At 41.2% G+C, this 14,856-nt stretch overlaps 1 protein-coding gene across 1 annotated transcript in view; it reads right to left on the bottom strand.

Moving 5' to 3' along the window:
* Window positions 1–14,856, bottom strand: part of FLT1 (fms related receptor tyrosine kinase 1) — a 170,878-nt gene that overhangs the window by 83,823 nt on the left and 72,199 nt on the right. The window contains exon 11 of the mRNA XM_036077056.2: window positions 6,903–7,017. Within this exon, the coding sequence (XP_035932949.1) occupies window positions 6,903–7,017 (115 nt within the window). The remainder of the gene's footprint in view (window positions 1–6,902; window positions 7,018–14,856) is intronic.

Here is a 14,856-nt window from a genome sequence, read left to right as displayed (position 1 = left end):
TGGGACAATTCAGACCATCAAGTCAGACACTGACTTCTTTATTTGGTCTCTGCAAACTTGGGCTCAGATGCTTGGAAGCAGTATGCAACGAGTTCAGACCCAGGGGACACCAATAAAGCCCCCCCCCCCCCCCAGCTCAAGCACAGCTTTCCTTATGACGTCAGCTCTCAAATGTTTATCCTCGGGGGCCTCAGCAGAGTCTTATCTACATTCTTTGATTTGCTGCTCAGTAAATAAGTGAGAAACTCATTTCTGTTTGTCCTGAGGATGTTTGATATGAGGGACAGCTACTGCCTGAATCTGAAAGTTGCGTCTGTGTTTCTATTAAAATTATATTGATTTCACTGGACTCAAAGCAAGTAAGCACCAGAACTGGGCTCCGTGGCAAGGGGAAGGAAATTCAGATGTGGCACATTTGTCACAGTTAAGATTTGTGCAGGCAATCGGGGGATGATTCCAATAAACAGTCGGGAGAGCTCAGAACTTTTGTATAATCAGAGAATGAAATTGAGACACCTAGAACTGAAAGGAATCCAGGCCACAGGATGCACCATGGAGATACGAATATTTGAATCTCTTATTTTGCTTGAATGACCCCTTCCCAAACCAAGAGCTTACCTATAGGCAAGCCTGCTCCAGAACTCACCTCTCCCAAGTTGCTATTAAAATTGGACGAGAAAATGACATTGATGGGAGTTTACATTATTTCTTTGTTTCTGGGTGCCTTTATGTAGCCCTTGCTGTGTGCCAGATGGCACGTGAGGCGATATCTAGCCTGTCGCTGGGCAGGCTAACTATGCGACTGTAGGTAAAAGACTCATTATACTCTAAGCTGGGACTTTAATTTCCTCCTCCCTATAGCCCTGTGAGGTAGGTATATTACCCATGATCTCTACATGAAACTGCTTCTTGCCTTAAAACTCTTTAGATCGAATGGCACAGATCTATTGGTAGAGTTCCATCTAGTCTTTGAATTGAGTTCTTCCTTAAGAATACATCCTTAAATTGGCAGAGATGGGTCACATAAGCTAAAATGCTACTATGTACAGAAATACTAGTTTCTCTGTTATTATTTCACATAAGCTGCAAGCTATTTTTCAACTGATACATTGTTACAAGGTTTGAGAATATGACCGATGAATGAAAAAGCTATAATTAAGGAAGGAAATGTAAAAATAAGATGAAATGAATATCCTATGATCAACTTTATTAAAAATTATCTGATTTCTAGAGCACTTTTTCCAGAGAATATATTTTTTAACTTAGAAACTAAAACATGTTTTCATGACAAACAAAAGATATTTATTTGATAACTGAAGTATAAACATTATAGGGTCAGAAAAAGGAGCTCAACTGTGAGTTGTGGGTGAGTGTGGTTTTTCTGCACAAGAGACAACTTCTCTGAGGACAGCAAGTCTAAACGCAGAAGTCTTCTGAGTAAAAGGGACAAATCCATTCCCCAGTGCTCGTAACCAAATACTATTGTTTCAAAGGGGGAAAAGATGAAAATAGCCTAACAGTGGGAACACCAAATATTAACTTAATACTTTAAAAGAGGAAGTGCCAAGAATTTGAGTAGATACATGTGTTTGAAATTATCATTTAGAAGGTGCACCAAAAGAAATTCTCAAGGATGTCTGCTTGTCTTCATTCTATAATTAGTTTTCATTTGCCATAATTGTTTTTTAGCTCTGAACATACACTTTGGGGGTGCCTTGACTTGCCCTGCCAGCACCTCAAGGATTTAGATATTAGAAATAGAGCCTTAAAGTCATTCTCTGGGTTCTTTTGTATGACCCAAGAACGCTGATGAAATCTGTCGTCAGGTACTGTAAGTTGGGAAGTTATTCATACCCCTTCCTTCCTTCCCTTTCCCTACACATTAGTAATTCCCTACCACAATGAGGTTGCAACCTCATGGGTGAGAATATTTTGATGGGATGATGTGTAATTCAGCCTAATTTCCAGAACTAGTTTTAAGAGGTCTAAATATGGACCCGTGATCTTAATCTCGGGATGTTTCTAATATCGTTTCCTTTCAAGTGTGTCAGGGAGACATAAAAGTAGATATATAAAGGTCATGGAAGAATCTAAAATTAACCTCAGGTGGCACATTTGAGCCAAGTGATGGGAAAAGAGAACGTGAGAATTCGAAAAACTTGAGGAGTGTGGGAAATGAGACACAAACTGTAATTCTGTCGTTAGTTTTAAGGTCACTGTCATGGATCAGTCTTGTATGGTAACCCTTCTCAAGGTAACCTCCAAATGGTTTCAATGGAAACACTGCTAAAACATTAAAATTGTCACAATTCTCCAGCCTCAGAGAATGAATGCTGTAATATGTATTTCCTGAGTGTTTTTTCTAACACCGGGTTCCCTCTACTTCCTACTCCGTAGCTACAAACCCAAGAGTCTGGCAACTCCATTAAAGAATACTAAAACTCCGCATTTGCTATTAGCAACTCCAATTGATGACTCATTTTTCACAGATCTAGGCCAAAACTTGCCAATGAGGAAACTAAATTTTATTGTTCTCTGCACCCTTCTGAGTTAAACAAACAAACAAACAAAAAACAAAGAAAAAAAAAGGAAATCCCTAGAATCTAACGGGGGCTCCAGTGGGACCTCTATTCCCCTGATCTGTGGGGGGTGTCACCATGCGGGCTAACTATGTGACTGTAGTTAAAACGGTCATTAGAGTCTAAGCTGGGACTTTAATATACTTCCTAAAAATGGACAGAAAAGAGAAGCAGTTTTAATTGTAAAGGAAAGACCAGCACAAATAATTCTGAAATAGCAAAACTCCCATCTGTCATCATCATAAATTTTTTTCCTACATACACAGAGATAAACTAATAGATGCCCAAATTGTAAAAGTAGTAAATGCTTCTAAATTTAGGCCTTGAAATGAAGAATGAGAATCTATTACTGTTACAGCTTCTAAGAGGATATGCCACAGATACATGATATACATAGATAACAACTTTGTTAAAAGTATTAAAAGCTTTTCAATGCAGACAATTATTGAACAAACAGTCTTCATTGTATACGATCACAATCAACTTGGGAACTGCATTAGGGCATACATGACAATCATGTTTATAAGAACGGGCAAATGAGGGAGGACAAGTATTATTAGCTCCATCTTTTGGAGGAGGGAGCAGGTTCAGAGAGAGGGACGGATCTGCGTGTGGTTATACAAGATAGGAAGTCGCAGAGCTTGACCCCAGGGCTCCTGGCTGCAGGTTGGTCAACATACATGCCCACTGTGTCTGGAGATCTATATTTAAAACCTCTGCATAACTACAAAATTACAAGACAATAAACTTGTTTCAAGCCGTGTGGAAAAACATCAAGGAAGTTCCTTATCTCACTCGGGTTTTGTGACTTCACTCCCTCTGTGCTTTCCAGGTAATTCTGTATAGAGTCAGGTTGCTACTTTATGGTTCAGGCTAATCCGAAACCTCGCCTGGCTTTTTCATTTTCCACTTTCTTTTCTATTGTATTTTTTGTGGCTAGGACGCCAGAATAGAATTAAAACTTACCATTGGAATTAGGCTCATAAATGTTTTTTTTAATATCCAGCAGTTAATAGTACATCTCCCCGATATGATCAGGAGAAGGCAAAACGAATTAACACATTCAGTGGCATCTTGAAGTTTTCTAGTATATTCTGTGACAACTAACTTGCCTTCTACTGTGAGGCATTTCCTTTCTTTGAAAAGATGTACTGTCACTCAAATTAAACTTTCAAGTTCATAGAATTTCCTCTTTTCTAAGGATTTCATTGAACTGCTCTCATCCATGGTTATCCATCATGGGACGTTTCAAACTACTGTTCATTTGCATTAGAGAAAAAGAATTGTAAACCACGACTGTAGTCAGAAAAACTTTTCTTAAATCCTTGACAAGTGATTGTTCACATTTTCATGGAAGTCATCACCATTTTAATTTCTGTACCTTGTTGGAAGAGCCGTGGCTTTTGGACTAGGAAGACTTTGCTTTGAGTTTCTCGTCTGCCACATTTAAGCTGTGTGGCTTTGAGTTCATCTCATCACCCCTGTTTTTATCTTTAAAAAGTAGATAACCACTCCGGCTGGCCAGAATGTTGTTGATATGAGCGTATGTCAAAAAGTTTTACAGAACGAGGAAATCAGATGTTATTTGTCGTCATTGTTCAATCCTACATGGGGAGTGGGGGGAATGATGCTATCTACTTTGTTGCCTTCAAATGCAAAAAATACAGCTGAATACACAGATAACACAAGCATAACCACACTCAAGCAGACAGCACCCATACTAACGAGCCACTCTGAGTCAAGATATGCATGTATAAATAGACATTTTGGCAAGGGGTTGATAGGTTTTTACTTTTTAAAGCATCACTACCCCTGTGCCTGGTAATAGCCGATTTTAAAGTGTATTTTTCCTGAATTCAACCAAAGAAAAGTCTGAGGTCCATGAGATGTGCCCAGTTCATAAGGTATCTGCTATTGCTGAGGTTCAGCGGAGGCCAGGGGAACAGCGAAGGAATGGTATGCAAGAGGGGACAGCAAAGGCCACCCACTCTAAAAAATATGGGTTCCCAAAGTTCAGGGTCCCTCAGCTGCTCTGCAAATCCACTGCCTGCACAGTTTCTACCCAGGCACTCGGGGGCAAGAGGACCAGTGCTAACATGAAGCCCACGAGATTTGCTGTGAGTAATAAAGTCCTTGTATCTGACCCGCGAGTAGCAGGTCTTCAACCACAAAACATAAAACTGGAACAGGCCTACCTGTTAGCCTGAAAATAGGGTACAATCTCAGAGCCTTTGCAGTTCTTGGCACTTTTAGAGAAGTTGAATCTTCCAAAATTGGTCAAAGGGTACAAAGTTTCAGTGATGCTAGATGAGTAAGTCCTAGAGATCCACTGTTCGGCGTAGTGCTTGTACTGAACAATGCTGCATTGTATACATTTGCTATGTGTTATCATTAATTCATTGATTCATTCACACGTTCCTACATTCAGTGGGAGGAAACTTTTGGAGGCGATGGATAAGTTTGTAGCTTTGACTGTATTGATGGTTTTGTGGGTGTATATTTATCTCCAAAGTCATTATTAAACTGTACACATTAAATTTGTACAGCTTTTTGTATGTCAATCACACCTCAATAAAAATTTTTTAATACCAAAAAGCGTACCAGCAAAGATGTGTGCTAGATCCTCATTAGGTCAGGGAACTGTTTTTTTTTGTTGTTGTTGTTGTTAGAAGTCTTTTTTTTTTTTTAATTGAGGTATAATTGATACATAACACTGTATTAGTTTCAAATGTAAGAAAGCATAAATGATTCAATATTTGTATATATTGCAACACGATCACCGTAAGTACACTTAACATCTGTCATCATACATAGTTAAGCAAATTTTTTGTCTTGTGATGAGAAGTACTAAGATCCATTCTCTTAGCAAACTTTCAAATATACAACTCAGTATTATTAACTATATTCACCATGTTGTACAATAATCCCCAGGACTTAGTTATCTTATAACTGCAACTTCATGCCTTTTGACCCCCTTCACTTATTCTTCACAACCCTTACCCCTGCCTCTGGCAACCACCATTCTGTGCTCTGTAATCTATAAGCTTGGGGTTGGTTTCTTTTAGATTCCACATATAAATGAGATCATACAGTATTTGTCTTTTCTTTGCCTGACTTCTTACTCTTAGCTTAGTGCCCTCAAAGTCCATCCATGTCACAAATGGCAAGATTTCATTCTTTCTTGTGGCTGAGTCATATTCCATTATGTATATACATACCATACATTCTTCATTCATTCATTCATTCGATGGGCACTTAAGTTGCTTCCATATCTTGGTTATTATAAAGAGTACTGCTATGAACAGGAGGGTGCAGATATTTTTGAGTGTTTTTGTTTTTTTCTTTCTTTGTTTTCCACCCAAAAGTGGAATTGCTAGATTATAGGGTGGTTCTATTTTTAGTTTTTTGAGAAACCTCCAAAAACCTCCATGTTTTTCACAACAGTTGTATAAATTTACAACCCACCAATAGTGCACAAAGATTCCCTTTTCTCCACATCCTCACCCATACTCATTATTTCTTGGCTTTTTGATAATGGCCATTCTAACAGGTGTCAGGCGATAGCTCCTTGTGCTTCTGATTTGTATTTCTTAGGTCAGGGAATCCTGATATACTCTAATGTGTCTGCATACCCTGACTTAGGCTTTGCCTTTGTGAAGACAGAGGAAAAACAATCTATTTTGTGAGATGCCAATATTCCATTTTAGACCTAAGTCTTGTACTAGCTTTTGCTTATTGACTACCCACTTTATGTATGTCAGAGATACTCAGTCCTAGGTATGTGCTAGAATCTCCCAGGGAACTTTTATGAACCCCAGGCTCTACTCCAGAGATTCAAACGTAAGAATAATTAGTGGCGTATTCTGATATTCAGCCAGGGCTGAAAGCCGTTGGTATGTGGGAGGCCGCTCCCCCTCTTGCATTAGGACCCAGTACTCATGCCTTTGGAACTGGTGGGCCACTGCGGAACAGAGTTTAAGCAGTCTCAGGGTATCTCTCCATGAAGACATAGCTCTGATCTTGTCTTCTCTCTGAACTTTTGTTGTGAGCATTTGAATCACTTCTGGTTCTAGTAAACCCAGAACTGGAAGCCAAGTGTGTGTTTTTAAAATAAATATCCCAGGGGCACCTGGGTGGCTCAGTTGGCTAAGCATCTGACTTTAGCTCAGGTCATGATCTTGGGGTCCTGGGATCAAGTCTGCTTCTCTCTCTCCTTCTCTCTTTGCCCCTCCCCCTACTCGTGCTCTCGCTCACTCTCAAATAAATAAAATCTTGAAAATAAAGTAAAATAAATATGCCAGGGCTTATTTTTGCAGACAATACCTTATTCTTTCCTTCTATTATTGCCGTGCGCTGAGTGATGCTCTCAATCCTGTTTCCTATGTTGCTGTCGGGATCCAGGATTAGGGACTCTTCATTATTGGAGCAAAAGTCATACCTATTTTTTAAAAAAAGCAAGCCATCACTATATTGCTTTGTAGCATGGTCCAGCCCATGGTGACAGGTGAAATAAAAATCACTGGTTAAGTCCTGAGATAACAAAGATAACAAAACACATTTTCCTCTTTTCCTTAGATTTTTTCCCCCATATTCATCCCCACAACTTAAAAATAGAAAATATATTTTGCTTGCTCTGAAAGTAACCCACACCAGTATATCTCCATACACCCTTCCTGTTCTAAATATTAAATACTAAGTAAAAATGCAAAAATTAGGAAATTTAATATCTAGATTTTAATCAGTTCCTAGTGGAGGAAACATGCAAACACATGGGGGAAAAAAGAAGTTATGTTAATGAATGGAAACCTCAAGGAAATAATAGCATTTCACATCTATAAAAGGTTGGTTTTAATCAGAATATTCCATTATACAGTTAATTTTTTCCAGGGCTATTAAGTGTATATGGAAACACACAGCATGAAGCAGTTATTAAATTCTATTTCTTTCCAAGTTTTGGAGTATCATGAGAAGCTCTTTAACTGCTCAGACCTCAAAGTGTTTAATTATAAAATGATCTCTGTTTCTAAAAGTCCATGAGATCTCCTATTATATGCAACTAGCTAGTAGAGTACTATTTTAAAGAGAGAAGTTAGCATGTTCTCTCAAATACACGTTCTTATCAGCAAGCTTCTGTTTTCATATGGCTTATTACTCAGATTTTGGTGGAAATAGTTATTAATCTCAACACTCACAAAACTGCTCCCAGACTCCTGAATGTTCTGGTTTTTAGTGGAATCCTTTTTGCTTCCAAAGCTCCAATGACTATACTGAAGAAAGCCCAGCTTCCTTGTCCAACAGTCAAGGCCATTCATAGTCCATTCCCTACCTAGAATTTGTGGTGAGCAGAGAACCTACAGGGCTCTAATTTGTACTTGTCGTGGGCAGATTATGGGGATTTTCAAGCCAGGAGGAATTTCACAGCCCAATTTCCAAAGAGAATGAGTGGTTGATCTTAGGTAGCCAAGGCGGCCATCATTTACATAAGATGACAGGGAGAGAATAAAATAAGCTGAGGAAGAAGGTAGGATAGATGGGATTGTGAAGACCAGGAAAATGTCCTGTGATTATCCCTCTATGGTCCTTGAGCTAGAAGGGACTCCAGACTGTTAAACCACTGAGTCTTCCTGGGTGGTGTCCTCTCCTGCCCTGTCATGTCTGCCCCCAGAGCTTTCCCCATGTTCTAAGTGGCCCCACTGGACCAGCAGCTCCAGGGGACCACATCTACTATACACTCTGTCCTCACGTCACAGCAAGGGCCGAGCGTGTCACTGGCACGCTATGAACACCTGATAATATACACACAGGCATGGGGGACTGATACGCTGTTTCTAAAAGCAAGAGCTTTCATTTGTTTTCATTGTTCATTATTTTCAAACATCTTGGTAATCACAGCCCTGGTGTAATAAAGCCCCATATACCCATCACCCAGATTTAACAGTTATCCAGATTTTGCCACAGTTGTTTTGTCTATCCTTATTTCTTTCCATCTTTCTCTTTTGTGAAGTATTTTAAAGCAAATCTCAGGTGTCATGTCAGCCCTACATACTTCAGTGCATATTCCTAAAAGAATGCACATTTTCTAAGATAACAACAAGGCCATTATTACACCTAACTGTACCCACTCCATATACCAGATTTCCCCAAATGTTGGCAAAATGTCTCTCTTTTACAGTTAGATGATAAGATTTTAAATAAGAAAGAATAATAAGGACAGGCCATTCCTTAAGGAATTTATGCAATTTCTACTAGGTATTCTTTATAGTCATCGGGTAAAATAAGTGAATGTTTTAACTGTTACTGATTAGTAGAGGAAAATGAACCCAAGAGAAATTATATACTGTCTCCTTTACTTGAAACACTGTAATGCTATAGTTTTGAAATCCTGTCATTCTGCTATTTTTCGTTGTCTGTTCTCTGGACTGTTACAGCCATGCCCTGAACCGCCTTTTGACCTCAGGTCCCTCACACACGCTCAGGACACATATGAGTACAGCCAACGCACGTATGCCTTACATGTAGATGGGGCTTATTACACACGCGCACACCTGTATTGGATACGTGCGTGTGTACTTGGCATTGTGCCGTCAAACAGCTGATATTCTCTTGTATCTGGAAAAGAAGCTTTTAATTTCATTCTTTTCCCCCCAAAGAAGTGAAAAAGATAAACGGATGCCTCAGACAGAGATCTTAATTGCATACTCTTGATCTTCAGGAAAGGCAAAGAAATACGTTCGAGTACAGCGAGTCTAGGCATTTCCCAAGGGAAGTGCAGTCTGCTGCCCAAGTTCACGCGGGGCTGTCAACCTCTGACCCCCACCCCTGCCCCCAGAGGCGGCTGCTGGCGGCACAAGCCCTATGGAAACCATAGGCTAGACTCACGGCAAGGTCCTCCCAGTGCAAAGGACAGATTTTGTGGCCATTTTCTAATTTGGGGACTGGTTTTTGTTTTTTGTTTTTTTTCTTTTTCCCTCTTTGTAATTGGAACCATAAAAATAGAATGTCATTTAGGAGCCTGACTATATAACAGCACTTGAAAAGAGATTTAGGGGGAGGGGAATTTGCCTAAGCCTTAAGAATACATCAAGCTCTTAAGGAAGTAGATTGTGCCATGTTTGAAGATGCAAAGATAATCACTGTGCTGGGAACCGTCTTGAGGGGGGAGGAAGCCGAACAACAAGAGGAAAGCAGCGTTCACTCCTGATTTCGCACAGGAAGCCCACAGCACCTCCTGCCAAAGGGAGATAAGAAAGCTCCCAGGCACTATTCTGGACAAGGCCACTGTTATCAGCTTCAGCTCCACACGGTCCTCTCCAAGCTCCAAGCCTCTGTCCCTCGCCTAATGAGCTTTCGGACTCCTACCTCCATTTGCATACAGCACGACAAATACAATAGCACCGAGGTATTTATAACCATTGAGACGCAAAAAATTTCCGGGGTAAGGGTGTACTCCATGTCATCTCATCAATTGTGGAGTTGAAACAAATTAGTTTGGGACCAGAGATTGATAATAAATAAGTTAAAACAAAACAGCCAAGTGTATATCCAACACATGGAGCTGAGACGTTACGTGTGACATGTCAGTCTGTCTAACTCCAGGTAGGAGCCGTCTGTGGGGCTCTCCCACCTGGTCTAAGTAACCAAGCGGCGGCTCTCCACACGTAATGGGAAAACACCACCCTCCATTGAGGTAGGTGACATTACAGACCTGCAAGCTTTGGGTTGATTTTTCCTGTAGTCGTGATGGATTTGCCCTAGTCCCTTCACAGTCGTAAATATTTGTCTCCTCTGTGACCAAAGACAGATGAAGGCAGTCTGGGGCCACAGACAAAGGCAAAGCCAACACTGAGGTCAAACCTACAATCTCAACTGCCAGTCCTAACAGGCAAGCTAACCAGCCATGGGCTATAATAATTGTAATCTACACCATGCAATATTATACTCTATTATAATAAGGGTATTTTCTACATGCTAAGCACCGTGCTAAGTGATTCATATACTCTATCTCATTAATCCACACAACAACCTAAAAAGTAGTTTCTATCATCCCCCCTTTAAGGGATGGGGAAATTGAAGATTAGAGAGGTTAAGTAAATTACCCAAGGTTAAACAGCTAATAAATGGCAGAGGCAGAATTTGTTATCAGTGCTAGCTCATTCCAGAATCTGTGCACTTAACCCTTACCCCACATGCAACATAACATCCACGTCGTATCCTCACATACCGAGAGATTATTATACTTCAGTGCTTCTTTGTATGTAGGAAGAAAAGGCTTCTCCAACATTCACTACCCTAATTCTATTACTGCACTGGGGATTTAATCTTTTTTTTTTTTTTAAGACCTTTCTGCAATAAAGCTTCCTTCCAAAATATGGCAAACAACTCTTATCACACACCAAAATGTATTAAGCGCTCAAAGTGTGCACACTGCAGAATTACAGTTTAAATTAGGGCTCCCTTTGTCATCCCAGTCCCTGAACCCAGTTCCCACTCACCTTCATAAATCCTTTGGATCGCCTTTACAGGAAATGCCAGGCAGAGTGCACCCAAAGGTACCCTTTGGTGTTCACCTGTGCTTTTTCTTAGTGCTGGCTTTGAACAATTCTGATTTTCAGACTTTGTTCATTCCTCCTGCCTTCCTGTCCCCTCCCCCTCCCTCAAATGCAGAGCTCACACTTTCTTTTCTTTAGAGGGTGGATGGTTGCATCTGGTGGAATCAGAAGGAAGCATCCAGCTGGGTGAGCTTTAGTCATTGATGGTTAGTATCTGTGTATTCTTTGAAGTGGCCTTCTCAGAACGGTTCAACACTTCACTGAGCCTTTCTAGAAACTGACCATCTGTTTAGTGCCTGCTATGATACCCACGCCTCCTGGAGATACCCAGTAGGACTTCTCATTTCTTGATTGATTTCTAGCAAATTCTAGACGGTCTACTCCATAGCCTGAATCTCAAGATAAAGAGTTTTTTTTTTTTTTTTTGGCTCGCCTTTCATCCCTTGATAAATAAATGATATTAAGCTGATCTTTCTTTCAACATTTCTGTTCTGCTAAATCCTGACTCTTGGTTGGCTGAAGGGAAACTGGCTGTTACTGAGCTGCTACTAATGTGTCAGGCCTGGGTTGGGGAGGCTATACACATTTAATTCTCACAGTCCAACCAGTTCTCACAGTCCCCCTTCGGTGAAGCAGGCATTATAATGCCCATTTCAAAAATCATTTTACAACGAAGGAAACCAAGACTCAGAAAAACCAAATGCTTTGCTCAGACTCACAGAGAAAGTAGCAGACCTAGGATCAGAACCCAGATATACTCCACTCTTTCCACCACGCCAGAACTCAGCCCATCACACAGGATGAATTCTGTTCCCTGGGAACCTCCCCAAACCTTTATCACCATCCTTCACAGGGTGAATCTGGCTCAGAGTCACAGGTTAGAGGAAAACTCTGTGGTCCTCTGAATCAAACTGGTACAAAGTCAGACACCAAGAGAAAGTGAAAAATTAGCTTTCAAGAGGAGAAGTAGCACCCAGTCCTTTGGTGGAGGGGGAAAGGGCAGAGGCATATTTTATAACTACATTTTTGACATAAATTCTGGTTTGTTTTGATCATCAAAATGTCTTGATGCTAAAATTATAGGAACTCTTAGGTTCCTACTGGCTGATGAAGTTTATCATTTAAAAAAATCTTGCAGCGAAATATCAAATCCAACTTTTATCACAATCCTTGTCTTTCCCTATAACTTACTTGTGTCTGCGCAATCCCTGCACATGTTCTGGGATGAAGCGGCCTTGTTTTATTGTGAATTCCTATACAGTTGTAGCAGGCAAGCAGACTTTAAAGAGGACCTCTGGGGTGGGGGTGGGGGTGCGCCGTGGTGAGCCGAGCACCCAATACCCAGTGGCTGCCTATGTGAGCCTGAGCCATGCCCAGGAATGAATGTATATATCAATTTAGAATGAAAGCACATTTAGCTGGAAAAGAGACTCTAGAAAGCCCTACAAAGTCTCAAGACAGAGAATAACCTCCCTCTCCCTCTTTTTCTTTTTTGGATGATGAAATCTGAGGACTTCTGGTGTGGACTCTGCTTATCTGTTTAATGGGATGTGACTGCACGTGCTAACTCTGATTAGAATCTGTTTGTACAGAATATTGAATCATTTCAAGTTACGAAACAAAGGGGTAGAGCAGTAATAAAGACCAAGTCGAGGCTGTAAAATGTCTTTAAAAAAACTAGAAAGGAAAAAAAAAAAAGGACCAGCTGGCAGCCTGCCAGAGGGCACGGCCGGGGCTGGTCCCCCACTATGGCGCGCCGGCCTGGAGAAGGGCCTGAGGTAAACTTTCCTCTGCTATGTGGCTGTTGTGTCAAAACGTTAGGGATAGTGGGTCTGAGCCTTCAGATTAATATAATCTGCAAACACTCTCCAGTCCCCTCCTCTCACGTTCTCTCAAAACAAATAAAACAATATAGGGGAGGGGACACTGGCAGAAAAAGGTGTGGAGGTGGAAGGAGTGTTTAGACAGAATGGTTCCTGCTCCTTCTGCTCCAGGAAAAGGGCCTGGGCCTTCGGGGTGGTCACAGGGTCACACCAAGGGGATTCTGGACAAGTGACTCTCTTGCGCACGGACAGACCTTGTGACGCCTTGGAGCCCATACTGAAAACTACTTCTTGTCTGAATGGAGAGGGGGGAGTGGAGAAGCCTTTTCGGGGATTGAAGGCTCTGGGTCAGCTCCTTGGACAATGGTGGAGGTGATCCAGCACCCGGGCCACCTCTGTTTCGATAAGAGCTTTTCCGTGAGCCTCTTGGCCTGCGCTGCTTCCTGTCCTCCAGGGTCTCGCGGTCCATTCACACTCAGAACAAGGCCTCCTCTCTCCCTGCTTGCTCCCACCAAGAGCTCCAAGCTACCCCTGACTCTGCCCCTCTCTCTTGCACAGAATCTGAGCCAAGGGCCAAGGCATCCTTGCAACCCTATTACCGGGGTGACTAAGGGTGGATACTTACTTGGCCACACCTAGATGTGGGTCTTCACAAGAACACCTATTTTGTTCATTCATTTTTTTCTTCTAAGTGAAAGATAGGTCAGCTGAGGAAGTGTGGTTTGACATATAAGAATTCTTCAGGAAAATCTCAAGAGGAGCTACAAATAATATCCTTAAACCCATTCAAGGAGTCTTAAGGTGTTACCTCTAAATATTTCAAGCTATGGTTACATTTTGTTCTCATGGAAAGGAAGAGAGCACATGACTTAACTATATAGCTGTCAAGGCTGAAATGTCCAGAGAGCCTTCAGGGGTAGGAGGTGGTCAATCACAATTTAGCATTAGAAACACAGAACCTAGACCTAGTCTGACCTGAGTTCAAATCATAGTTTTACAACTTCCTAGTTCTGAAAGCCTGGACAGCAAAATCCCAACTGTGAGAATCATAGTCACAGAAAATCATAGTCTTTTCAATCCTTTGAATAGTTCTGAAATAGAACTTTTTTTAAAGATTTATTTATTTGGGAGAGGGAGAGCGCACGCAAGCAGGGGGAGGGGCAGAGGGAGAGGAAATCTCAAGCTGACTCTGTGCTAAGTGCGGAGCGCACTGCCAGGCTCAGTCTCACAACCCTGAGATCATGACCTGAGCCAAAATCAAGAGTTGGACGCTTAACCCACTGAGCTGCCCAAGCGCCCTGGATCATTTCACTTTTGATAAATTCTGCTTTGGTGTTAGGCCGATGATCAACACTAAGGGATGTGATGATTTCCAGTCCTGTGACAGTCACTGTAGTGGAAATGTGACTGAGGAGTTTGTGTACACCACATCCCAAGGATTATGACAGGAGAAAGCATTTTTCTCGGATTTCAGTTCCCTGAAAGGCTGTACATCTTTTGGTTTGTTTTTATCTGATGGGCCCCTTCATCTTGCAAACATCTATTTCATTTCTCTTTCTCTCTCTCGACAACTAGAAAGTAAAAGCATATGAGCCATATCTCTGTACTAGCCTTACCGCATTTTCTCCTTTCATTCAGAGTTGCTAAATTATTCATTGTACTCTTTGTGAACCGCCTCAAATTCTTTGGGAAATGAATGTGTTCTTAACACTGCCAACTCGAAAGAAGTAACCCCGTGTTACCACGTCTTACTAGTTTTATTACAGGAGTTAAAAGACCAACAGAAGAGAAATAATTGACAGAAGAGTCTTTTGCTGTCAATGATGGTAAACATCAGGGTGATACTAAACGAGTTAATTTATGTAATGTACCTAGCACAGTGCCCAACACACACTAGATGGATTG

This window comes from Halichoerus grypus, chromosome 4 (assembly GCF_964656455.1).
Source record: "Halichoerus grypus chromosome 4, mHalGry1.hap1.1, whole genome shotgun sequence".
Classification (NCBI taxonomy): domain Eukaryota; kingdom Metazoa; phylum Chordata; class Mammalia; order Carnivora; family Phocidae; genus Halichoerus; species Halichoerus grypus.
This window is presented reverse-complemented; position numbering and strand designations above follow the sequence as displayed.